Here is a 27,687-nt window from a genome sequence, read left to right as displayed (position 1 = left end):
CTCTACCAGGCAAGTTTACCACTGTTCCAGTGGTTTTGAACTTCTTAATTACTGCCCTAATAGTGGTAAGTGGTATATTTAGTTTTTTAGCTATTGTTTTGTACCCATTGCCTGATTTATGAAGGTCAACAACCATTTGTCTGTTTTCATTTGTGAGTTCTTTGCCTTTCCACATGGTGATGGATGACAAATGGATTTCATATGCATCTTACCTCATTATTATACCCCAGTGAAACAGGAAGCCATGGAAGGCCACAATACAGTTCCTTAAGACTGAGATGAACTTAAAGAAGTAGATTGTTAATGCAGATTTAATTTTGTTTGATTTTATTTATAAGAATTCTGACACCTATCTTTTTGAGAACAGTTAGAAGTGTCCAATTGCATTCAATAACAGCAGAACATCAATCTCCAAGATCCATCAAGGAACACAGAAATCGTCATCACAGAAGCGATTCACAAAAAACTAACATCCCAACTCCCAGACTACTACCTGCTGTGCAGAAAACCACGAAGAAACAAAATGAGGTTTAACAAACAGGAAAAAGCATTTCAACATTACTATCAATTATAAAAATAACAATACTAATATTATTTAAAAAAACAAAATGGCAAAACCAATAAAATTGCACTGGATTTTATTTTCAGTTTCTCTCGTTGATGCAATTATGCAATTTGTCCAGCGTTTCACTTGAGAAGTGAGAACTCCCGTCTGCAGAGTGGCTCACAGCGTTTCACTTGAGAAGTGAGAACTCCCGTCTGCAGAGCGGCTCACAGCGTTTCACTTGAGAAGTGAGAACTCCCGTCTGCAGAGCGGCTCACAGCGTTTCACTTGAGAAGTGAGAACTCCCGTCTGCAGAGCGGCTCACAGCGCTTCACTTGAGAAGTGAGAACTCCCGTCTGCAGAGCGGCTCACAGCGCTTCACTTGAGAAGTGAGAACTCCCGTCTGCAGAGCGGCTCACAGCGTTTCACTTGAGAAGTGAGAACTCCCGTCTGCAGAGCGGCTCACAGCGTTTCACTTGAGAAGTGAGAACTCCCGTCTGCAGAGCGGCTCACAGCGTTTCACTTGAGAAGTGAGAACTCCCGTCTGCAGAGCGGCTCACAGCGTTTCACTTGAGAAGTGAGAACTCCCGTCTGCAGAGCGGCTCACAGCGTTTCACTTGAGAAGTGAGAACTCCCGTCTGCAGAGCGGCTCACAGCGTTTCACTTGAGAAGTGAGAACTCCCGTCTGCAGAGCGGCTCACAGCGTTTCACTTGAGAAGTGAGAACTCCCGTCTGCAGAGCGGCTCGCAGCGTTTCACTTGAGAAGTGAGAACTCCCGTCTGCAGAGCGGCTCGCAGCGTTTCACTTGAGAAGTGAGAACTCCCGTCTGCAGAGCGGCTCACAGCGTTTCACTTGAGAAGTGAGAACTCCCGTCTGCAGAGCGGCTCACAGCGCTTCACTTGAGAAGTGAGAACTCCCGTCTGCAGAGCGGCTCACAGCGCTTCACTTGAGAAGTGAGAACTCCCGTCTGCAGAGCGGCTCACAGCGCTTCACTTGAGAAGTGAGAACTCCCGTCTGCAGAGCGGCTCACAGCGTTTCACTTGAGAAGTGAGAACTCCCGTCTGCAGAGCGGCTCACAGTGGGCTGAGGAGGTTTGAAATTGACAGCCCTGTAATAAACTGTGGTCCACCCTTAGGGCTCAGTTCTTGATATCCAAGCACAGAAAAGAGACTCTGGATGAATTACACAGGCTCGGTGTCATGAGGACCAGGCTTTATTATGCTAAAGGTCACCTCTACCGAGAGCCAGCTGCCTAAAACAAGTCTCTGACACAGAAACAGAGGCATTTCCACTGGAGCAGGCTTCATAATACCTGTTCCATCAAATCTGATATAAACAGAATTTTAAAAGCCTTTCCCCTCTGTGCCTCATCACTAAGAATCACACTGTGTCGCAGCATATCTTAGACCACACTGCCTTCCAGTCCTTCAGCTCTAACCACTGAGCCACACTGCCTCCATTCCAGTCTCTCAGCTTTAACCACTGAACCACACTGCCTCCATTCCAGTCTCTCAGCTCTAACCAATAGCACACTGCCTCCCAGTCCCATTGCTTTATGGACTCTAGGTAGAACAGATTTGGACACATCATGTTTTTTTCCTTTCACAACATATTTACAATACTATAAATTAATATATAGCATTACAGAGCAGAATTAATTATCCATGATCATAAATAGAATAGGCAAATTATATTACAGGTACCATATGTCATTGTATGTACATTAATAATGGGTCATAAATATTATACATACATACAACTTTCCCTCTACAGTAAGGAAAGAAAGATTGTTGCATATCTAGTCTGTGTTTATTGTAATTTCTTAGTAAAAGCTGTACTTTGTTTCTAACAGTATCCAGAGACTCCATGTTTCAACATCTGAAAATCATTGCGCTGACCGGACTGTTTGTCCCAGGGAAGGAGATCATCTCTAGATGACCCAGGTCTCTGGTCTGTTCGGTCTCACAGTATTACACTTCATGACCCCTGCAGTCTTGGACAGAAGACTTGAGAACCCCAGATGGCATGTCATTCAGAGGGAGAGTGAATCTCAGGGGTTCTGTGCATTTTGCACTCGACACTGCACTCATATATGAAACCATTTGCAGCAGCACTGTACAGGTGTAATGTATTTTAAGGGTAACTGATTACACATGTACAGTTGTAGTCAGTTGATAAGAAACCATCATGTGAAATGAATAGCACACACAGACATGCAATTACAATGATTTTTCCATGTACCTACAGCCGTAATTATATTGTAATGCCTGAATTTAATGACATAGGATTTCGATATTTATAAAATAAGATATTTTTAAATATCTTTGTAAACTTCAGCCTCAAATATTCTTTACATGCTATATTGTATTCACCATGTGTTCAAAGTTTAAACTCAAACACAGACCAGCAGATTCATAAAATATACCTGGTTAAATGCAAGGCTGGTTTAACCCTGTAATGTACAATCTTTTAGAGGAAAATGTAATATTAAATATACCTGTTATGAAATAATAAGAATCATTAAAAAGGTGATCTGCCCGTAGCATCAAGTGCCTTGTGATCATGGTTTGTTACAATGTTTTGTTGCACCAATGCTGGGAATTACTAGGTGACTTTGTTTACAATTCATTAACCTTGAAATAATACTTCAGCTCAAATCATAAAACTCCTCTCAGACAATCAGAAGTGCAGATTCTAGAAGACTGTCGATGTGTCTCCTGCTCTGAAAACAGTCTGACAGAACACACTAGAACAGTCTTTTACCAGTTTATGAAAAGAGGGCTGAAACATTTTTTATAAAATGATGGAATAATGAGCAGCTCTTTGAACTTCTGATGATTTCTGCCTCTAAGAACTGTTGACTTTATTTGTGAATTCAAAACAGAAACTCATCTGCTCTTAGCAGTTCACTAAACTCATAAGCGCTGTTTGTTGGTAAAGAACAAGCTCATAAATGTGAGCCACACCTCTATAGAAAGGCACTCTCTGCACGACGGCTTCCAGACAGGTCTCTATATACTCTTGCTGAGGCCGTGGATAAATGAACTTGCCCTGCATATGGAGAAGGATACACACTGTAATGAAAAGCACAGCGAGCATGGCTCTAACTTCACAGAGCCTTTATAGGACTTCAGGGCCAGTTTATTCATTGGACTCCAGACTGAAACTCTGGTCTCTGGATTAGCTCAGCCAAGCCCAGACTCCAGCCAACGCAGCCTGCTAAGGGAGGACAAGTTACTCCGTATCATACCAAGGATATAAACCACAGCGTTCTAGCAGGTCCTGTGAAGACACTTGCTGTGCTCAAAGCCAATCAGGTTCAATGGTAGGCTCCAAAGCATATGAAATTCAGAAGGGAGTGGCACACCATGTTAGACCATCTCAAAGCAAAGAGCTGCAAGGCATTTTCTTCCTGTGCACCTAAGCTTTGGAATTAATTTCCAAGGGGCTGAAGTCCACAACAAAAACTGGAGTGTGGATGGTGTTACTAACAGGATTCCAAGCTGAGACAGGAAAATGTTGTAGCTTTTTTCTTTTTACCTTTCCAGCTTTAGTTCAGCTGACTCGTCCCAGGGTGCCCTTTTTAAAGGGTTGTATAGACAGACAGTCAGGGGGGACAGAATATTCCCACTGCTGCATACAGCATTCATTTTGATTGAGCTGAAATCCCTGCTGAGGGTCCGCCAGACAGACAGGTAGGAAGTGTGGAGTACAGCAGCTCAGGGTCAGCCTTCCACAAAGCAGTGCAGATTCCTCCCAGCATGGCAGGGCTGTGTGTAATCCCTCTGGTCCTACTGCAGCACACAGAGCTCCTGGCTCTCCTGGTGCAGGTGGTCCTTGGGCAGCTTGGCCCCCGCACTCTCCACTTGACCACCTTCCCCCTGCTCTTCCTCCTCCTCTCCTCGCTGGGGGTCCGGGAGAAACAGTTTGTGACGCAGCTCCATCAGCAGGTCTCGCCCCTCACTGGCGGGTAGGTTACCCAGGTAGTACTGTGGGGCTAGCTCCACCAGCCTGGAGAAACAGGAGGCGTACTGCATCAGCTTACAGAGGTACAACTACATACAGACAATTAAACGAGCGAGAGAGAGAGGGAGAGAGAGAGAGCAAGAGAGAGAGAGAGAGAGAGAGAGAGAGAGAGAGAGAGAGAGAGCGCGAGAGAGAGAGAGAGGGAGAGAGAGAGAGAGAGAGCCCCACCCACACTCTAGGGTTGGACAAAAGGAAATGATTATGGTTGCACCTATTCCGAAATGCCATATCAACAACAGGTAGATACCAATTCTGATTACCGGTGCATTCCTAGTAATAACAGTCAGGGCTGTATCTCACACACACACTATTTCACACACACACACTGTATCTCACATTCAGAGCTGTATCTCACACACACACACACACACTATTTCACACACACACACTGTATCTCACATTCAGGGCTGTATCTCACACACACACTATTTCACACACACACACTGTATCTCACATTCAGGGCTGTATCTCACACACACACACACTATTTCACACACACACACTGTATCTCACATTCGGGGCTGTATCTCACACACATACTGTATCTCACATTTGGGGCTGTATCTCGGAGACCACACTGATGCAGTTGTTCTGGGAGATGGTGAACTCGTGGTACAGCACCCAGCAGGGGGGGCGTGGCAGAGGCTTGCGGGACAGGTACCCTGAGAAGGGGTGCAGGTGAGCCACGTGCTTGTGAGTCAGGAGCAGGTAGTTTCCAGAACCATCCACATCACGAGCCACCTTCCAGAGAGACCAGAGAGAAGTGTTAAAACAGGACATCCGTTAGGGTCTGACACGGGTGTGCACATACTGATTTTTAGTAATTCAAGTGTAATTAAATGCAATAAAACCTCTTAAACTCTTCATTTACATAACAGAAAAATTAGCGTGGCGAAGCTTTCCAGCTTAAATCATTCGGTACTTAAATATAGAGTCGAGGGTAAATGAGGGACAGGGAGCTTTTCTTGTGTTGAAATGAACACATTTTAAAACAGGTTTGTTTCTGTTTCATTTAAAGCCTGCCGTTAAAGAGAGTATCTGCACACCCCTCCTCTCCCCCTCCCCCCTGGAGCCCGACCCCTACCCTGAGGAAGTAGCCCGAGATGAGCGCTCTCTTGATGTTGTGGATGTTGTCCTCAGTCCCGAAGCTAGGGGGCGAGACTGGCAGCTCGATGCGGTGCATGATATCCAGCAGCTCAGAGCGGATCACGTCAGCGCGCTTCAGAGCAGAATGGCTCACAAAGTTCTTTCTGCACCAGCCCTCGTCCTCGTTATCTGCAACACAAGCACCCCTCATTTTAAAAGAGCACTGGGCTGGCTATACTTCATATTTATTTTTCATGTTCTATACCATCTCAGTGTGTTTGATTGGATTTTGTCTTGCATGTTGTTAGTATTGACTCTCCCTCCCTCCCCGATTCTGCACTCACGCTGTTTGAATGCGTTGTACAGGTTGATGAGCGTGAAGTGATCCCCGTCAGAGTGCAGCAGGACTCTGCGTCGAGTAGCGGCCGCTTCCTCCGAGTGCTGAGGGGGGGTCACAAAACACGGCGAGGCTGGAGAGAGAGAGGTTAGGAAGAGACCTTCCCGTCAGCATCTCCAGGCCTGGTTTCAGAACTATCTTCATTTAAGTATGTTATTTTAAATCATCCTTTTCCAGGATATCAATCAGGTCCATGTTAAATACACTGTTCCTCCCCTGCAGCTGCATGAACAACTCCTAATAGTAAACTTACAGACTTCAAGATGGACTTATTTTTTCTGTGATGAGAGCAGATTTACGAGGGGGTGCTGATCGCTCACATTCCTGGTTCCTGGAGCGAGTGTCTAAACCTGCATCTGAAACTAATAATGCCTGGATTGACAGGAAGTGTGTACCCGCCACATGGCATGTGTATGGATGCAGTGCAGTGCAGCGCAGGAGTGCATGGAGAGAGTGTACCTGTCAGCATGGCAGCCACAGTGAGCATCTCGCTGACACAGTCGAACTCGCAGGATGCGATGAGCGCCTTGGCCAGCTGGGGGTCAAGCGGGAACTCAGACATGATGATTCCAACTTCGGAGAGATTACCATCGTCGTCCAGCGCAGCCAGGTAATCCAGGTCTTCCAGCGCCTGCATCAGAGCTTCCGGCGCTACGGAGGGGGGAGGAGACGCAGAGAAGAGAGTCTCACACTGTTTCCAATGTAATGAACCTCTACACCTCTCCTGAAAATCTTTAAAATATCATTTTACTGTACTGCAAGGATGGAAAGAAGACCCCCATTGCATAGCAGTTTGATCCATTCCTGGTTTTACTATGGGTTTAAAAAGACACATCTGAGCTTGTTACCTATACACTAGGACTTATCAAGCTTGTATCAAAACCTGGACTAGGTGAAAATGCTATGCAACAGGGCTTATTCCCATCCCTGTACTAGCAGCTCTGTGCTTAACCACACCCCTATGGGAGCCCTTATTCTCCATGCTAGATCACAATCATAGTGTGAGTGAGAGATAGAACAGGGCACAGAGTACGGTGGATGTGTGAGCACTCTCTCTGTAATGAAAATACCACTTAACTAAGACAGCGGTATTAAGAAGCCTATTAGGAACCTGTATCTATGTTCTATCGGTCCATCATATCATTGCATGCAGTATGTTCACTCAATAAATGCTTCGACAAACTCGTGAAAGTGCAACGTGTAGCCTTGGATTCCTGTCTGTGAATTAACACAGCATGATTGCTGAAACCTTGGAGTTGGTCCTTTTATGTTTCCTACTCAACAACATACAGTTCCAGCTGCCCTTTATAAGCTGGCTAGCCTCACAGCGCCCTCACCTGGCCTGTCCAGGAACTTGCACTGGCCCATGTCAGCGATGTCCAGGCGTTTCAGCAGCAGCACCAGCTGACTCAGGTTCTCCTCCGACACCCGAGGAGCGGAGAAATCTGGCATGTCTGAGTCGTGGAAACTCTGCTGGTACAGCCGGAAACACAGCCCTGCACAAACACACACATCATGAACAACACAGCCCTGCGCTAACACACACACACACAGACAGGACCATTAAACACACACATCATGAACAACACAGCCCTGCGCTAACACACACACACACACACACACACAGACAGGACCATTAACTACACACATCATGAACAACACAGCCCTGCACAAACACACACATCATGAACAACACAGCCCTGCGCTAACACACACACACACAGACAGGACCATTAAACACACACATCATGAACAACACAGCCCTGCGCTAACACACACATCATAAACAACACAGTCCTGCGCTAACACACACACACACACACAGACAGGACCATTAAACACACACATCATGAACAACACAGCGCTGCGCTAACACACACACACACACACACAGACAGGACCATTAAATACACACGTCATGAACAACACAGCCCTGCACAAACACACACATCATAAACAACACAGCCCTGCGCTAACACACACACACACACACACACAGACAGGACCATTAAACACACACATCATGAACAACACAGCCCTGCACAAACACACACATCATAAACAACACAGCCCTGCGCTAACACACACACACACACACACACAGACAGGACCATTAAATACACACGTCATGAACAACACAGCCCTGCACAAACACACACATCATGAACAACACAGCCCTGCGCTAACACACACACACACACACACACAGACAGGACCATTAAATACACACGTCATGAACAACACAGCCCTGCACAAACACACACATCATAAACAACACAGCCCTGCGCTAACACACACACACACACACACAGACAGGACCATTAAACACACACATCATGAACAACACAGCCCTGCGCTAACACACACACACACACACACACAGACAGGACCATTAACTACACACGTCATGAACAACACAGCCCTGCACAAACACACACATCATGAACAACACAGCCCTGCGCTAACACACACACACACACACACACAGACAGGACCATTAAATACACACATCATGAACAACACAGCCGTGCACAAACACACACATCATAAACAACACAGCCCTGCGCTAACACACACACACACACACACACACAGACAGGACCATTAAATACACACGTCATGAACAACACAGCCCTGCACAAACACACACATCATGAACAACACAGCCCTGCGCTAACACACACACACACAGACAGGACCATTAAACACACACATCATGAACAACACAGCCCTGCGCTAACACACACATCATAAACAACACAGTCCTGCGCTAACACACACACACACACACAGACAGGACCATTAAATACACACATCATAAACAACACAGCCCTGCGCTAACACACACACACACAGACAGGACCATTAAACACACACATCATGAACAACACAGCCCTGCGCTAACACACACATCATAAACAACACAGCCCTGCGCTAACACACACACACACAGACAGGACCATTAAACACACACATCATGAACAACACAGCCCTGCACAAACACACACATCATAAACAACACAGCCCTGCGCTAACACACACACACACACACACACACAGACAGGACCATTAAATACACACGTCATGAACAACACAGCCCTGCACAAACACACACATCATGAACAACACAGCCCTGCGCTAACACACACACACACACACACACAGACAGGACCATTAAATACACACGTCATGAACAACACAGCCCTGCACAAACACACACATCATAAACAACACAGCCCTGCGCTAACACACACACACACACACACAGACAGGACCATTAAACACACACATCATGAACAACACAGCCCTGCACAAACACACACATCATGAACAACACAGCCCTGCGCTAACACACACACACACACACACACACAGACAGGACCATTAAATACACACGTCATGAACAACACAGCCCTGCACAAACACACACATCATGAACAACACAGCCCTGCGCTAACACACACACACACACACACACAGACAGGACCATTAAATACACACGTCATGAACAACACAGCCCTGCACAAACACACACATCATAAACAACACAGCCCTGCGCTAACACACACACACACACACACAGACAGGACCATTAAATACACACGTCATGAACAACACAGCCCTGCACAAACAGACACATCATGAACAACACAGCCCTGCGCTAACACACACACACACACACACAGACAGGACCATTAAATACACACGTCATGAACAACACAGCCCTGCACAAACACACACATCATAAACAACACAGCCCTGCGCTAACACACACACACACACACACACACACAGACAGGACCATTAAATACACACGTCATGAACAACACAGCCCTGCACAAACACACACATCATAAACAACACAGCCCTGCGCTAACACACACACACACACACACACAGACAGGACCATTAAATACACACGTCATGAACAACACAGCCCTGCGCTAACACACACACACACACACACACAGACAGGACCATTAAACACACACATCATGAACAACACAGCCCTGCGCTAACACACACACACACACACAGACAGGACCATTAAACACACACATCATAAACAACACAGCCCTGCGCTAACACACACACACACACACACACACACACACACACACACACACAGAGACAGGACCATTAAATACACACATCATGAACAACACAGCCCTGCACAAACACACACATCATAAACAACACAGCCCTGCGCTAACACACACACACAGACAGGACCATTAAATACACACGTCATGAACAACACAGCCCTGCACACACACACAGACAGGACCATTAAATACACACATCATGAACAACACAGCCCTGCGCTAACACACACACACACACACACACACACACACACACACACACACACACACAGAGACAGGACCATTAAATACACACATCATGAACAACACAGCCCTGCACAAACACACACATCATAAACAACACAGCCCTGCGCTAACACACACACACAGACAGGACCATTAAACACACACATCATGAACAACACAGCCCTGCGCTAACTCACACACACAGACAGGACCATTAAACACACACATCATGAACAACACAGCCCTGCGCTAACACACACACACACAGACAGGACCATTAACTACACACGTCATGAACAACACAGCCCTGCACAAACACACACATCATAAACAACACAGCCCTGCGCTAACACACACACACACACACACAGACACACAGACAGGACCATTAACTACACACGTCATCAACAACACAGCCCTGCACAAACACACACATCATAAACAACACAGCCCTGCGCTAACACACACACACACACACACAGACACACAGACAGGACCATTAACTACACACGTCATCAACAACACAGCCCTGCACAAACACACACATCATAAACAACACAGCCCTGCGCTAACACACACACACACACACACAGACACACAGACAGGACCATTAACTACACACGTCATCAACAACACAGCCCTGCACAAACACACACATCATAAACAACACAGCCCTGCGCTAACTCACACACACAGACAGGACCATTAAACACACACATCATGAACAACACAGCCCTGCACAAACACACACACACACAGACAGGACCATTAACTACACACGTCATGAACAACACAGCCCTGCACAAACACACACATCATGAACAACACAGCCCTGCGCTAACACACACACACACAGACAGGACCATTAACTACACACGTCATGAACAACACAGCCCTGCACAAACACACACGTCATGAACAACACAGCCCTGCGCTAACACACACACACACAGACAGGACTAAACGCTGCATACCAAAACGCTGCTGCCAAGCTTCATACCAATTCAAGAAGCAGTCTCATCCTCTTCACTGAATCTTACCAGCACTACTGCTGTTCACCCTCTGTCTCCGCAGCTCCGCTTGACTCTTGCTGATTGTTCGAAACACCTGCGAGTCTGCTCTGATTCGAGGGTTGTAAACCTGTGGGCGAGAAGCAGCGAGGACAGCTGAGTGATGCAGCTTTAATGCAATGAAATAACACACACTGAGGTGAGAAGCTACTCTGTCATCTGCACCACAAAACCTGAACTCAAACCATTCCAACAGGAATCTGAGAGCAAAGATCAAACATTTCACGGGAGTCGAATTTAAAGTGATAGTGAACAGGCGCTAGGTGTACAACGAAACACCTACAAACACAAACACTTACCTGACATGACCCGACAACCAGGGTTCAAAACTGATTTATGAACAAGGACAACCGTGAAAAAAGCATGAAAATAAGAGAAATGGGTTTTTTGTAATCATAAGAACATAAGAAAGTTTCAACACAAGAGGAGGCCATTCAGCCCATCTTGCTTGTTTGGTTGTTAGTAGCTTATTAATCCCTCCAGGCTGTTCAGTAACTCTTCACGAGGACATACCATCTCAGATCAGGACAGGTTTAAGTGCATCATGCAGGTCAAACTCACCAATACATTGATCTGTCAAAAATAGTAATGAAACTGAAATACTGTAACTTACTGACTCATTAGGTAAGAAAGAAATTAAGAAACACAGACAACCCACAGCTCACAAAACGACTTCCTGGGCGTTCAATAGCAGTTGCTTTGTCCCTGCCTGAATCAGCTTTTCTGATAACCTTGATCTTAAACATTCCATCATAACTTCTTATATCGTAATCCCTTTGATGCTTGACCCCTTTTCAATCCACTCTTTTCCACATGATCACTGCAGGTAGTCTGATCCATTTTCATCACTGTATACTCTACTCAATACGCACTTTCACAACAGCCTTGACTTGACAAGACGAGTTGTATTTTTCAAATCTTATTTTCATTAAAAAAAACAACAAAAAAAACAACCTTGCCTTGTATTTGGGCTAATACAGGTATATATATATGTACCTGTGTGTGGGTGTGGGTGTGGGTGGGGGTGGGGGTGGGTCTGTGTGTGTGTGTGTGTGTGTGTGTGTGTGGGGGGGGGTGTGGGTGGGTGTGGGTGGGTGTCTGTGTGTCTGTGTGTGTGGGTGGGTGTCTGTGTGTGTGGGTGGGTGTCTGTGTGTGTGTGTGTGGGTGTCTGTGTGTGTGGGTGTCTGTGTGTGTGTGTGTGGGTGTGGGGGTGGGGGTGTGGGTGTGTGTGGGTGGGTGTGTGTCGTGTGTGTGGGTGTGTGTCTGTGTCTGTGTCTGTGGGTGTGGGTGTGGGTGTGGGTGTGGGTGTGTGTTCATGGTGGTTTCCTATAAAACCTCAACAATATATTTATTTAAAAAAAAAACACTCACGGTTTTGAGCTGGATGCCGGTGTCGATGACGTAGCGGATGTGTGGCAGTGAGAAGGACGACTCCCCCAGCGCGTCTGTGAGCACAACTCTGCGCCGACACCCCCCTGGCACTGCCCTCTCCCCCAGCGGCTCATACACCCTCTGCACGGCTGAGCCCAGCCCTGAGTGGAGAGGCAAGGGGACCAGCTCTCCCAGCTGAGAACTCAGAGCTACACTCTCCTTCTGGATCAGAGCACAGCACAGCTCTATCTCCTGAAGACACAGAGAGAGAGAGAGAGAGAAAGGAAAGAGTTAGCACATTCACTGCCAAGCCCAGCCCTGAGTGGAGAGGCAGGTGGACCAGGTGTGTCAGTCGAGGGCTAAGGGCTGATCTCCTGCAGACACAGAGACAGAGAGCGAGAGCCGTTAGCACGTTCACTGGACTGCTGAACCCAGCCCAACAAGACACAGAACCATTCAGAACCATGCAAACTCCATTTAAACAAAATGTACAGAATGGAAAATAAAATATTCTTCAGATGTGTATGCTGTATATAAATGTTCTTAAATCCTCTTTGGGCAATTCAGAACCCACTTGATTCTTAAACTTAGATACAGTAGAAAGGGGTGGTATGTCTCCATGTCAGTCAGTTCTAAAATTCCAACGAGATGAACAACCATCACTATCAAACGACAGAGTTAGGGTGGGTGTCATGAACTGCCTGCCCGCCTGCCTGCTCTCTCACTCATCCTTGGAACAGGACTGCAGACCAGCTGGCAGGCAGGGAGCTTTACTCTTAAAGGGGAGGACTGGGCACCCTTAAAGGCACAGTGCCCTTAGAACACACATTGCAGGAATGCAGCATATGGTTAGATATTTTCTGATAACGTATTCTTAATCACAAACCTCTTTTACAACAGTGGACAAAGGAGATAGTGTTTGTAAATTACTATGTGATCTTTGTATTTGTATCCTATGACTCTAATTTCTAATCATGAGACCACACGGCCTCCCAATCTCTCAGCTCTAATCATGAGACCACACTGCCTCTCCATTTCTCAGCTCTTACCACTAAACCACACTGCCTAACCTAGAGCTCTACCTAACCCTAGAGCACACTGCTTCCCTCAGCTCTAACCCTAGAGCACACTGCCTCCCTCAGCTCTAACCCTAGAGCACACTGCCTCCCTCCCAGTCCCTCAGCTCTAGAGCACACTGCCTCCCTCCCAGTCCCTCAGCTCTAAAGCACACTGCTTCCCTCCCAGTCCCTCAGCTCTAGAGCACACTGCCTCCCTCCCAGTCCCTCAGCTCTAGAGCACACTGCCTCCCTCCCAGTCCCTCAGCTCTAGAGCACACTGCCTCCCTCCCAGTCCCTCAGCTCTAGAGCACACTGCCTCCCTCCCAGTCCCTCAGCTCTAGAGCACACTGCCCCCCTCCCAGTCCCTCAGCTCTAGAGCACACTGCCCCCCTCCCAGTCCCTCAGCTCTAGAGCACACTGCTTCCCTCCAAGTCCCTCAGCTCTAGAGCACACTGCCTCCCTCCCAGTCCCTCAGCTCTAGAGCACACTGCCTCCCTCCCAGTCCCTCAGCTCTAGAGCACACTGCCTCCCTCCCAGTCCCTCAGCTCTAGACCACACTGCCTCCCTCCCAGTCCCTGCACTCAGTAGTTTCTAGGATGTAAAGGGTAAAGGAGAGGACGGCAGCTGAGCAGCACCGCAGACAGCTGGCCCTGCTGGGTGACTCTTCACATGTCATCGCTCTTCTCACAAACAGCACTGCATTCATTTCACATTACTGATGGTTAGCACATGTCCAAAACGGCAGAAGCTGTATGTAACACAGCTTACAAAACGTTGTACTTCTGTTTCCCTTACCACTGCATAGCTGTTTTAAAGCTCTGGTTTTAATGTTTGCAACGCATTGTATTACTAGTACAGTATCCGGTGAAAAGTTTTTGTTTGATTATTAGTTGCTTGTGGTATAAAATCAAACACAGTGTGCATCACTGTATTTAAAGAGTTTGTGTTTACTTGTATGTATCTCTTGACTACAGATTTCTCTTGCATTAAAACAACATTACAAATAACTTGCACGTCACCTCTAGACCACGCTGTTCATAAGAAATAACAGGTTCTCAAATGATCAGAAGGGTCTACACCAGTTAAGTCTCACAATCCTGATTCGCTGAAGTGCCAAGGCTGTGATTTGGGTTTGGTTTTTATTCTTGTCACCACATCAACCAGCACACACAAAGGTCCAAATGTTACAGCTAATCAGTTTTTAACCCCTGAAGAGCAAGCTCTGAAACACCACTGTGCTGTATGTATTTGAATTATATACTTACACTATATACTCCTAAATGTACTTGAACATTAAAAAAAAGCTGGCTAGATTCACAGACATGCACATTTTTATTTTCAGAAAGAACACACTCAATAAAGTGAAGCCAGTGATTAAATTAAAAATGTCAAAGTAATCTGAAGTTGTTCTTAATTTGTTTTACATTTTAGAAAAAAAAAAAAAAAAAAAAAAAAGACTGTGCCAATGATGATTTGGAGTACTGTAGCTCTGACAATCATGCCCTGTGTTTTTACTCAACAGCACTTCACCAGGATAAAACATGTATAATATTTAAGAGTGTGTGTACAAGGCAGAGATGTTTCATGACTCACTATTGGCAAATGATCCTGTCAGCTGCCTGTTGCTATAAAGCGCTAATCACAAAGTGTCCTCCCTCCCACACACTCTGCTCCCGTACCTGCGAGCTGGGCAGGAAGACAAGCACGTCTCCAGGCTCTGCCTTGCGGTGAATGTCCAGGGCCATGTGACAGGCGGCAGAGTGTCGGTCCCGGGACTGTGGGTCGCGGTACACCGTTTCCAAGGCGACGGGTCTGTTCTGGGGCACGGTGACCAGCGGCACTGCCTCCCCAAAGAAGCGCTCCAGGCTGGGCTGCAGAGAAGGTGCCGTCACGACGACCACGCGCAGCTCCGCACGCTGCCGCCACACGTCCTTCAGCAGCCCCAGCAGCACGTCCGTGGGCACAGTGCGCTCCTGGATCTCATCGATCACGACAACACCGTACCGGTGAAGCAGCGGGTCCGACATCATCTCACTGAGCAGCACAGAGTCACTCACAAACCTGAACACACAGAGAGATAGGGGTTAGGGTTACAGAGGTACACACACACACCGTACCGGTGAAGCAGCGGGTCCGACATCATCTCACTGAGCAGCACAGAGTCACTCACAAACCTGAACACACAGAGAGATAGGGGTTAGGGTTACAGAGGTACACACACACACCGAACCGGTGAAGCAGCGGGTCCGACATCATCTCACTGAGCAGCACAGAGTCACTCACAAACCTGAACACACAGAGAGATAGGGGTTAGGGTTACAGGAGGTACACACACACACACACACACACACACACACACACACACCCCGTACCGGTGAAGCAGGGGTTCCAGACAAGACTGGAACACACTGTACTGGGATCTCAACAGAACACAGAAGATTACACTGTGCATTGTACAGATTCAGCGTCTGCGAGGGCGAGGCAACTCCTACAGTACCTGAGCATGGTGTCTGAGTTGCAGCAGTCCTCATAAGGGACCCGGTACCCCACCTCCAGGCCCAGGTTCAGCTCCATCTCATCCGCCACCCGCAGCGCCAGGCCCATGGCAGCAAGGCTGTGAGGCTGAGTGCAGGCAACCAGACCGCTGGAAAACTGCAGTGAGAGGGCATACTCTGCACACCACTGCGGGATCTGAGGAGAGGAACACAGAGACACATCGTCATTCAGTGGAGCACTGGAGCACTGCGCAGAACAAGACTGAAACACACTGTCATTCACTGGAGCACTGCGCAGAACAAGACTGAAACATGAGGGCTGTAATGAAGGGTACATTTGGACCTTCAAAGGTTCGGAACACATTACCGAAGAAAGGTTCGAACCTTCGATGACACTCATTTGCATAATTTATTGGTGACATCACCATAGCTACTTGTTTATATTTGATTGGAAATTATTTTACTGGTAATCCATATAAATGGAATAAAACATTCACATGTAGTTTAAAAGTATGTTATATAGAACAGTAATCATGTTTTTATAATTTAAATAAAAATACCCGTTGTTTATTTACACGTAATTGAGGCTGCTTGCGATCTCTATACAGTAAGCTTGCAGTGCAGCAGCACCAACTGCAGCGGACTGAGGCAAAACAAAGCTTTAACATCTCCGTTCCAAGCAGGTTATCAGCCACATTTTACTACTACTAGAAATATTAATAATACTTATAATTATATGAACTTACACTTGTCAAGTGACCCCGGAGATTGGTTATGCCTCCGTGATACGAGTTGCTCGCACAGTTTGCATTCAACTTTTTTTTTGGTTGTCTGGCCATTTAACAAAAAAATCCCAAAAAGCAGGGGGGTTTCGAGACATTTCAATACAGCTTACGCTCCATAACGCTTTGAGTCGAAAACAGGAATGAAATTAAAGGTTTGCCTCTGGATAACACGAGCTGGAGGAGGGAGGGGCAGACGGTGCTCAGTTTTCAAAATTAAAATTGTTAGTGTCATCGTATATTTTGTATGTTTCAAACATATTCAACCACAGCACTTCTCTTACACTGTCTTGTACACGAGGTATTCAGTATATATTTCACTGAAGCACTACAGCTGCTACAGGTACCGGTATATGGCTGTGAGAACAGACAAACTGCAGTAAAACAGGTTGATAATGGAAAGGCTGGAGTTTTCATCCCTGCCAGTTTAGGGTTAGGGTTAACTATGGTAAATGCATAGCACACCCATGAACAAAAAGCATGGGGGAAAAACTACAAGCTTTTGGTCCAGACCCTGCATTTGGATCTTCTAGAGTGAGCAGAGTGAGATCTGATGTCTGTTCTTAGTTCTGATGTGGGTCTCCTTTAGTACAGAGCGCTGCAGGGAGTACGCCACACGTCAGACGTGATGCGATTTCCTGTGAGGCGACACTTCCTCAGTGATGCAGTGCGCAGACTGTCTGTCCCTCACCTGTGTGCTCTTGCCGGCCCCCAGCTCCCCTGAGACGATGACCACCCCGCTGCTCTCCAGGCTCTCCAGGAACTCGTACTTGACGCTCCAGACTGGTAACTGCCTGCGCTCCTTCAGCAGCTCGTAGTAGCGCGAGGAGAAGGGCAGCCCATCGTAGGGGTTCAACTCCAGATCCCCCTCCCCTCCGCCCAGCCCCTCTCCCTCCTCGAGGTCTGGAGACAGCAAGGAGGACAGGGAGAGAGAGTCGAGGCCCTGGGTACCACTGGGGTCCTCCTCCAACACCGCCGCCTCCATCTCTGACAGTGCAGTCAGGGCAAGAGATCACCTGCCATGGGGGGTAACGGAAACAGGGCATCAGCCATCACAGAGATCACCAAATATCAACTGGATTAACAGACAGAGGAACGTGCTGAAGTTTCATAACTATAAACCATGAAGCCACGCTCGGCAAATCATTCCACAGGGATGGAAATAAGACTCCTATTGCACAGCAGTTTCACCCATTTCAGGTTTTGATACAAGCTTGATTAGCCCCAGTGTATAGGGAACTAGTCAGGTATGTCTTATTAAACTCATAGTAAAACCAGGATTGGATCAAACTGCTATGCAATGGGAGTCTTATTTGCATTCCTGTAATACAGGGGTCTCCAACCCTGGTCCTGGAGAGCCCCTATCCAGCAGGTTTTATAGGTGTCTTTACATCATCAGTGGCTAAAGATCTGGAACACCTGTTAATCTTGACTAATTAAGCCAATAATTGGTTCAATTAAGTAACAGAGAGATTGGCTGAAATGAAAACCAGCAGCCACAGTAGCTCTCCAGGACCAGGGTTGAAGACCCCTGCTGTAATAGGTCCCGACTGCCAGACGATTCCATTAGACATTTTCATGGAGAAATTATTTAATCATGAATCAAACTGTGTAACACCAAGCCTACTGATGACACCCTCAAATCCTCCTTCCCACTCACGCCCACAAACTCCCCTGAATTTCACCTGAGTGGCATGCAAGCCTACTGATGACACCCTCAAATCCTCCTTCCCACTCACGCCCACAAACTCCCCTGAATTTCACCTGAGTGGCATGCAAGCCCTGGTACTGAGATCAAACCACACTTTCACTTTGGTCACCTTTTACATTAACCCTGGTACATTTGCACTGTAGTTATACAATGCATTTACCATGGTTTGCCATTCATGCTATACCATACCTCTCTAGACTGTACAGTGGTTACCTACTGTACCCTCCAGCACACTTTTCTATGCTTTTACTATGGTAAGCTTGTTTTAGTTGGGCAAGCCCCTCGATCAGGGCTTTCCAACCCTGGTCCTGGGGACTCAGGCTGGGGTGATGCCTAACTTCTCACTATCGATATATCGTTCTCCGAAAAAGCAGATGCATCGATGTATCGACATTATGAAAGTGTGTGCAAAACATAAATTAAAAACTCCTGCAGTACCAGATGTGGAGCTGTGGATTACTGTGTAACGTTGCCAGTGACATGTTTATCTGGACCAGCTGGGGATCAAAGCAAAACCCAAAGAAAAGCTGTAAATCCATAACAAGAGCAACAACCAACCAAGAGAAAAAACAAACAAACAATTTTAAAAGTTATCCCTGTCCACAGCAGTTCAGTGATAAGAGTGCTGTCCATGGCTTATATTGGAATTGTGCGAAGGAACGTGACAGTGTCCACATTTTGTTTTAAGCGATGACTGGCCCTTGCTTACAGTCTGCCCAGCATTACTGAATACCTGCTCGCTCGGGACCAACGCTGCCGGGATGCTTCATACGTCTGAACAAAGACATAGCGTTAGGAAGGATCTTGGTTGATTTCCTTCATTTTCACTACGGCGTAGTTCAGATGTGTTACCGGAGAATCCCAAACATCACTTTCTTTACTATCTAACAGTCTTACTTTAGAAAATCATTTCCAAACTTGCTCTGCTACTTTGAAGACTCCTGCCTGCACAGATGCAATGCCATCAGTAAACACTCACAGGGAGCGGCGCATGGGGAGAAGCTGAGCTCAATCGCATGCAGATTCAGAGAGTCACACCTGAGGGGGGCAGAGAAGCTCTGCTCTTAATGCAAAACAGAACTGCCCATTCCAAATTTAATAAAAAATAAAAACTTTCCTTTGCTTAAACCCTTTACACAAAAGCAATGCACAGGCTTGACTATCGCTAGCTGTCAAACGATAGGATGCATCGCCTCATCCTTACTGGGGACCCCCTGTGTCTTCTGCTTTTCATTCCAACTGAGCTCTCAATTACTTAACTAGACCCTTAAATTCATTTGCTTAATTAGACATTAAAAAGTGACAGCATTCAAGTTACTTCTAAAATGTTATCGCTAACTTGAAATCTGCAACTGTTAAAGAGCTGAAAACAAGTAATAAAAGTCTAATTAAGCACATGATCAGGTTTAGTTAAGTGATTGAGAGCTCGATTGGAATGAACACCAGAAGACACAGGGGTGGGAAGCCGTGCCCGAGATACTTATTTTAAATGCATCCGTGTATTGGGTGTGACATGCAGATACAAACAGAAGCCACGGAGGCCCTCTATTTGCAAGAACAATATTCCTGCCCGCTTCACCAGACCAGCTCTCTCTCCTATCCTATCCTATCCTATTCTATCCTATCCTATCCTATGCTTGGCCCCTGAACTGAATCCACCCAGTGTCGAGCTCTACAGGAAACACGCCTTCTTTATTTCTATCGATGCTCCATATCCGGTCACTTGCTCAGATTACGATCTGCAGCTCACACAACAGTACAACTCAGAAAACTCATTAACCTTTGTACCGACTGTACATTATTGAGCGGTTTACGGCCATTAAGAAGTACGTTTTAGTTCAACAGTAATACAAAAAAATATTAAAATCGTTAATGATGTATCTCTCTCTATACATAATAATACTATATATAAATAATACTGTTACCAAAACATAACCAGACTAGTGTCACTCGAGCTAACACAGTACAGCCCTTCCTTTAGAGACGCAAATCGTCACGTACGCATTGTCAGCACTAGTGTGTATTTATCGGACATTTATTTGCAGTTATCAGTAATAATTGAGGTTGTTGTTTTATTAAGAAAAGACATTTTCCAAATGCAAAAACTAAAGGCTACAATAGAGATACAGACAGTACTACTACGGGAGTGACCGGGTACCTGTCCCGGCTAGTAGTTCTGCCGACGACAAGCGCGATACACTATACCAAACACGAAAATAAGACGATACGACTAAAAAACATAAAAAAAGAAAAACAGTATCATATTATAATGAAAGCACTCACCTGCTTCTCATTATATAGCGAACCGACGCTTGCCACGTCCTCACTGTCGTGTCACACAGAGGATATTGTGTGTGTATGTTTAGACACTTCGTCACAGGTCCCCCCAATGTCTTTATGTAATGTGACAGGGTTGCTGATGTGCCCCTGTGTCCTCGCCTCCCGAATCCCTGTTCTGAGTGTTATTATTCACCCGCAGTGTCTAGTAATCAATCTCTCGCTCCTCCACAAAATCACTCCAAAGCAGCAGCCATCTTTCCACAAACCACACCGGCGTCGACAGGTGGGGATTAAAGGGGAGGGGCCAGACGGGCTGGGTTTGTGTTGGCCGACGGAAAACAGACAGTAGGAAACAGCTGGTGGACTGTAGTTTGCTACAGTGTACATGACTGCCCTCGTTAGCTCTGTTCATTTCGAAATGACATGTTTCGTCTAAGAAAACTATAATATTTTTCAAATTTTCACCTGTTTCTATAGATATATACAGTTTTCTCCATATCTGTGAAAATGGCGATACACGTCTTTCATTTTCTGTAAATTTCTATAAATATCCATAGATTTCTATAGGGTTTTTTTAACCTTTTTTCTGAAAGGAGAAAAACTTGTTCTTCAGAATCTAGACAGAGCTGTAAAAACTAGCATTACATTCTGAGGCTCATGAGGTTGCTCTGAGAGTTTTAGAAAGAGCACAGAAAGTGGGCTTGAACACGTCATAAAACCAATCACCCTGATGCCTTGGATCTCTATCATTCGCGCCTCGCTTCCTTCTCTTCTACACTCACTTCTGCCAAATCTTCTACTTCCACTCTATCATTCTGTCTTCCACTAACAATCCTCGTAAACTTTTTTCTACCTTCTCCTCCCTCCTTAGTCCTCCCCCCCCTCTTCTGCCCTCCTCCATCTCGGCTGATGACTTTGCCTCCTCCTTCTCATCCAAAATCGCAGATATCTGCAAACGCCTTCCCCACCCATACCCTGTTCTCTGCTCACTCCCTCCCCATCACCCTCTACAAACCCTACTATCCTACCCTCCTTCTCCTCCTTCTCGCCCCTCTCGGTCGCCGATCTTTGCTCCCTGCTCCAGAGCCATGAACCCACCATGTGTGCTCTGGACCCCCTCCCCACTCGCCTATTCCAGGCTGCTCTCTGGCCCTGCTCGTTGCCTAGTTCTCCTCCTACCTCTCTGAGCGCACATCCTGGCTTGGCTCACCCTCCACCTATTACTCTTTTTCGACAGGTGTCCCCCAAGGCTCAGTCCTGGGACCCCTCCTGTTTTCTCTCTACACCTGCTCCCTGGGTCCCCTCATCTCCTCCCATGGCTTCTCGTATCATTTCTATGCTGATGTCGTCCAGATCTTCCTCTCCTTTCCCTCCTCTGATGCTGACATTTCCTCCAGTATCTCTACCTGTCTCTCAGCCATCTCCTCCTGGATGCACTCGCATCATCTCAAACTCAACCTCTCCAAGTCAGACCTCCTCGTCTTCCCCCTCCGCTGATCTCTCTCTCGCTCTTCCGCCTCAATCCACCACCCTCTCCTCCTCCTCATCCACCAATAACATTGTGTCACCCGAGACCCCTCCCTCTCCTACTCTCAGCACATCACTACTCTGGCACGCTCCTGTCGCTTCTTCCTCAGTAACATACGCAGAATTCACCCCTTCCTCACCGACTACTCCACACAGCTGGTACTGTCCCTCCTTGATTACTGCAACTCCTTCCTGGCCGGCCTTCCTGCCTCTGCTACCCGTCCGCTACAGCTCATCCCAAACTCTGCTGCTCGCCCAGACTCTGTCTTTTCCCTTTCTCGTTTCTCCCATGCTACACCGGTGCTCCACTCCTCTCCCTATCGCTGCTTCCATCCAATTCACAACTCTTGTACTCACCTATTGTCTGTCTCTAGACTATCATTTCTCCCTACGCCCCCTCTCGTCCCCTCTGCTCCTCCACCTCCGGCAGACTAGCTGTACCCCCCCCCCCCCCGCACCCCCGCCTCCAGAGCCCGCTCCTTCTCCTCCCTTGCTTCAGTGGTGGAACAACCTACCCATGGATATCAGGACTGCTCAGTCCCTGACCACCTTCCAACGCCTCGTCAAGACACACCTGCAGACAGCATCTGTAAACCTCACAACTCTCAACCACACTGGACTACATGGCACCAATTTGTACCAGTACTTGCATCAGCTTGTATCTGCACTGAACTGCTCCATACCTTGCCACATTCAACTACTGATCCTAACTATAACTACTTACTGTATCGTGTATTTGATTTTACTCTTACAGGTAACCGTACTCACCTCTTCTGTAATTGCTCTTATTTGAAATCATTATCATTCATTCATCATACTTACCGTGTTCTTACTGGACTTTACTCATATAAGCAAATATTTACTGTAAGTTTGAACTGCTCTTAGTCAAACTCACTCTTATAATTGATTGCATTTTTATTTTGCTCTTACTTGAATTTGATCTTATTGTACATAACTGCTTATCTGTATTCTGATATTCTGCAATGTGATATTTTGTAATGTGATACTTTGTGCTGTGATATTTTAATTGTAAGTCGTCCTGGATAAGGGCGTTTCCTTGACTGAGCTTCCCCAAACTGCAGCTAAGAGTATCTTCTATCCCTGCTGAACAGTCTTGTGGAAGAAGTGAATAACAATCCTCTGTGAATGTGTCTGGCAGCACTGTGTTTTGATGGTGCTTTAGTTATGTTCGGCTGAGAATGAGGTGTTGCGCAGTAATTACTTCAGCATGTGGTATTGTGCAGCACATGGCTCAGAGCTTAGTGTTAATGACACTATCTGGTGTAAGCTCATTTGAAATGTTTGTGGACAAACTCTATGGGCTTGTTTTTTATTTCCAGCAGTGATTTAGAGCAGCGGTGTGCAAAGCGGGGGGTGCAGAGAGTCGGTAAGGTGGCACGACTATGACTAATAGAACATTTTAAATAAATACATAATAAATACAGCTAATTAGTCCAAGTTCTTACCTTGCAAATGATCACTGTAGGTAAGGTGACCATATGGCTCCGTGTTCAGCGGGACAGTTTGGGACAGTTCAGGCTTTTCAACTCCCAACCCAATGCATTCTGGTACGTTTTACCTGTCAACCCAATGCATTCTGGTACGTTTTACCTGTCAACCCAATGCATTCTGGTACGTTTTACCTGTCTCGGGTACCATTCTTTCCTATAAGAGAAGCAGGACTACGCTTACCAGAATGCATTGGGTTGTGATTTGAAAAGCCTGAACTGTCCCGCTGAACACTGAGCCATATGGTCACCTTGACTCTAGGACATGTAGAATCTGAGAAATGATGTTTGAAGTGGCGAGTGTTTTCAGTGAAACAGAGCCGAAATGCAGCTTCCATGCATGGGGCGACAACTGTTTAAAAAAAGCACTAATCTTAGTTATGATGCAGTGGTTATAAAGAAGGACGGCGCATGTCAAGAAATAGCAGAACAATTGGAAATTGATGGAACAAAACCACTTCAAAAAGGAATCTATTCTTATTTGGTCGCTAAAAAAGCCACATTACTTTCCTGGAAAGACTCCAAGCCACTTGCATTACCACTATGGGAGAATGTATTGTTGCAAACTAGTTCAACAAACTCAAACCAGTTCAGCAAACTCAAAACCAGCTCAGCAAACAAGTTCAGCAAACTAAAAACCAGCTCAGCAAACTGAAAACCAGTTCAGCAAACTCAAAACCAGTTCAGCAAACTAAAAACTAGCTCAGCAAACTCAAAACCAGCTCAGCAAACTCAAAACCAGTTCAGCAAACTCAAAACCAGCTAAGCAAACTCAAAACCAGTTCAGCAAACTCAAAACCAGTTCAGCAAACTCAAAACCAGTTCAGCAAACCAACCAGCTCAGCAAACTCAAAACCAGCTCAGCAAACTATTAATACACACACACACAGAGACCCCGAGCCTCCTATTAATACACACAGAGACCCCGAGCCTCCTATTAATACAGACAGAGACCCCGAGCCTCCTATTAATACACACAGAGACCCCGAGCCTCCTATTAATACACACAGAGACCCCGAGCCTCCTATTAATACACACAGAGACCCCGAGCCTCCTATTAATACACACAGAGACCCCGAGCCTCCTATTAATACACACAGAGACCCCGAGCCTGCTATTAATACACACAGAGACCCCGAGCCTCCTATTAATACACACAGAGACCCCGAGCCTCCTATTAATACACACAGAGACCCCGAGCTTCCTATTAATACACACAGAGACCCCAAGCCTCCTATTAATACACACAGAGACCCCGAGCTTCCTATTAATACACACAGAGACCCCGAGCCTCCTATTAAAACACACAGAGACCCCGAGCCTCCTATTAATACACACAGAGACCCCGAGCCTCCTATTAATACACACAGAGACCCCGAGCCTCCTATTAATACACACAGAGACCCCGAGCCTCCTATTAATACACACAGAGACCCCGAGCCTCCTATTAATACACACAGAGACCCCGAGCTTCCTATTAATACACACAGAGACCCCGAGCCTCCTATTAATACACACAAATGTTTAATTTAAAATAATACACTATTATCAAATAAAAATAAACTTCTTGTACTTTATGACATTTTTTGAATAGCACCCCATACTAAAGCAGTGACACTGTTCACACTCAACACAGTCGCTCATAAGCAAACTGTTTATACAGCGCTGTTCAGTATTTAAATCTGCCCTTCTTTGACAGGCGCTCCGTGCTACGTGCTCACTTTGCATGGTCTCAATATTAGGACATTAGAGACGTCTCTGGGTGTGAATTTAAATGAGGCCTTGTCTCTCCATCAAGAGGTGACCTGGAGGGGCAGTCAAGATTAACTGGATAACTTTGGTCTAAATGGCATTAATGCACAGGCACAGCAAAACCTGCACACTGTAATCACTCCACAGAAACCCACAGTCATTTCATTATCAGACATCCTGCAACTGTCCTGCGCTACCTGTTTGTGTTTCAATAAATGATCATTATTTTAAGTGGGCGCAAGTGAGTCATCAGCGCTATGAAAGGGGAGCGGACTCGGAGCGAGGGCAGGGAAGTGCGATAGAGTTTGAGCTGAGAACATTCAGACCCCACACAGCAGGAGCCATGCCTGGTGCTTCCATTGCCTGCTTCCTGTGCCTGCTCGCTGTCTCCTCAGCTTGCTACATCTCAAACTGTCCCATTGGGGGAAAGAGGGCAGTGATCGACTCAGCCAGCAGAAAAGTAAGAGCCAGATCTCTCTGCCTCTGTGTCTGTGTGTCTCTCTGTCCCTTAGCCTGTCTGTCTGTGTGTCCCTTAGCCTGTCTGTCTGTCTGTCTGTCTCTCTGCCTCTCTGTCTGTGTGTCTGTCTGTCCCTTAGCCTGTCTGTCTGTGTGTCCCTTAGCCTGTCTGTCTGTCTGTCTCTCTGTCCCTTAGCCTGTCTGTCTGTGTGTCCCTTAGCCTGTCTGTCTGTCTGTCTCTCTGTCTGTCTGTGTGTCCCTTAGCCTGTCTGTCTGTCTGTCTGTCTGTCTCTGTGTCTGTGTGTCTCTCTGTCTGTCTGTCTGTCTGTCTGTCTGTCTGTCTCTCTGCCTCTGTGTCTGTGTGTCTCTCTGTCTGTCTGTGTGTCCCTTAGCCTGTCTGTCTGTCTGTCTCTCTGCCTCTGTGTCTGTCTGTCTCTCTGTCTGTCTGTCTCTCTCTCTGCCTCTGTGTTTGTGTCTCTCTGTCTGTCTGTCTGTCTGTCTGTCTGTCTGTCTGTCTGTCTGTCTGTCTCTCGGCCTCTGTGTTTGTGTGTCTGTCTGTCTGTCTGTCTCTCTCTCTGCCTCTGTGTCTGTGTGTCTCTCTGTCTGTCTGTCTGTCCCTTAGTCTGTCTGTCAGTGTGTCTCTCTCTGTCTGTGTGCCTCTCAGTCAGTTTTTGTCTATGTGTCTTTCTGTCTCTGTCTGTCTGTCTCTGTCAGTCTGCCTGTGTCTATTTGTGTGTCTCTCTGTCTCATGTGTCTCTCTGTCTTCTGTCTGTCAACATGGAACAGAAATATATTATATTCCTATATTATATTGTATTGTATTCCTTGTATTATATATTCCTATATATTTCTGCATCCTTTCAAAATGTATTGCAATATATTTTAGCAGACATGAATATTTCAACATGCTTCTTACAATGCTTCTAAATATATTTCTAGATATATTTATTAATACATTTTCCAGATATGCTATGAGGATATGTTTTGATCTATTCCTCGTCCATGACAGCGTCTCTGTGTCTTTTACTGGAGGGTTTCAGCAGCTTTTCCTATTTTACTGAGCAGAAAAACCAGCTGTTGTTTTTTTTACTTAAGACCATAAGAATATACAAATTAATACACAACTATATTACTGTGTCCTGTCATAAAAATGAAAAACAGGTTTAAACCTTACCTCTGACACTGTACCTGCGTGCTGTACCCAATCCTATTTCACTGTTAGAGTGCATGGCTGTGTGTTCTTGTAAACACTCCCTCTCTCCTCAGTGTGTTATTGTAAACTCTCCTTCTCTC

General features: G+C 46.2%; 2 protein-coding genes across 3 annotated transcripts in view; one reads left to right on the top strand and one right to left on the bottom strand.

Moving 5' to 3' along the window:
* Positions 1-310: 310 nt before the first annotated feature.
* The window catches only part of LOC117973528 (ATP-dependent RNA helicase DQX1-like), a 27,416-nt gene continuing 39 nt past the window's right edge, over positions 311-27,687 (bottom strand). Inside the window, exons 1-12 of one of the 2 annotated variants that reach the window (XM_059024195.1) lie at positions 27,569-27,687; positions 17,852-18,176; positions 16,381-16,574; positions 15,563-15,944; positions 12,826-13,077; positions 11,425-11,524; positions 7,391-7,549; positions 6,513-6,704; positions 6,001-6,126; positions 5,655-5,845; positions 5,121-5,311; positions 311-4,555 (exon numbers count right to left, since the gene is read on the bottom strand). The exon at positions 27,569-27,687 is cut by the window's right edge and continues 39 nt beyond it. In XM_059024195.1, the coding sequence (XP_058880178.1) occupies positions 4,336-4,555; positions 5,121-5,311; positions 5,655-5,845; positions 6,001-6,126; positions 6,513-6,704; positions 7,391-7,549; positions 11,425-11,524; positions 12,826-13,077; positions 15,563-15,944; positions 16,381-16,574; positions 17,852-18,145 (2,301 nt within the window). In that variant the 5' untranslated portion in view covers positions 18,146-18,176; positions 27,569-27,687 and the 3' untranslated portion in view covers positions 311-4,335. Of the gene's footprint in view, positions 4,556-5,120; positions 5,312-5,654; positions 5,846-6,000; positions 6,127-6,512; positions 6,705-7,390; positions 7,550-11,424; positions 11,525-12,825; positions 13,078-15,562; positions 15,945-16,380; positions 16,575-17,851; positions 18,177-21,154; positions 21,485-27,568 lie in introns of those variants that run through there. The other variant, XM_059024173.1, reaches the window with a different exon arrangement.
* The window catches only part of LOC131737131 (vasotocin-neurophysin VT-like), a 2,274-nt gene continuing 804 nt past the window's right edge, over positions 26,218-27,687 (top strand). The window contains exon 1 of the mRNA XM_059024266.1: positions 26,218-26,398. Within this exon, the coding sequence (XP_058880249.1) occupies positions 26,282-26,398 (117 nt within the window). The 5' untranslated portion in view covers positions 26,218-26,281. The remainder of the gene's footprint in view (positions 26,399-27,687) is intronic.

Source organism: Acipenser ruthenus, chromosome 1 (assembly GCF_902713425.1).
Source record: "Acipenser ruthenus chromosome 1, fAciRut3.2 maternal haplotype, whole genome shotgun sequence".
Lineage (NCBI taxonomy): Eukaryota > Metazoa > Chordata > Actinopteri > Acipenseriformes > Acipenseridae > Acipenser > Acipenser ruthenus.
This window is presented reverse-complemented; position numbering and strand designations above follow the sequence as displayed.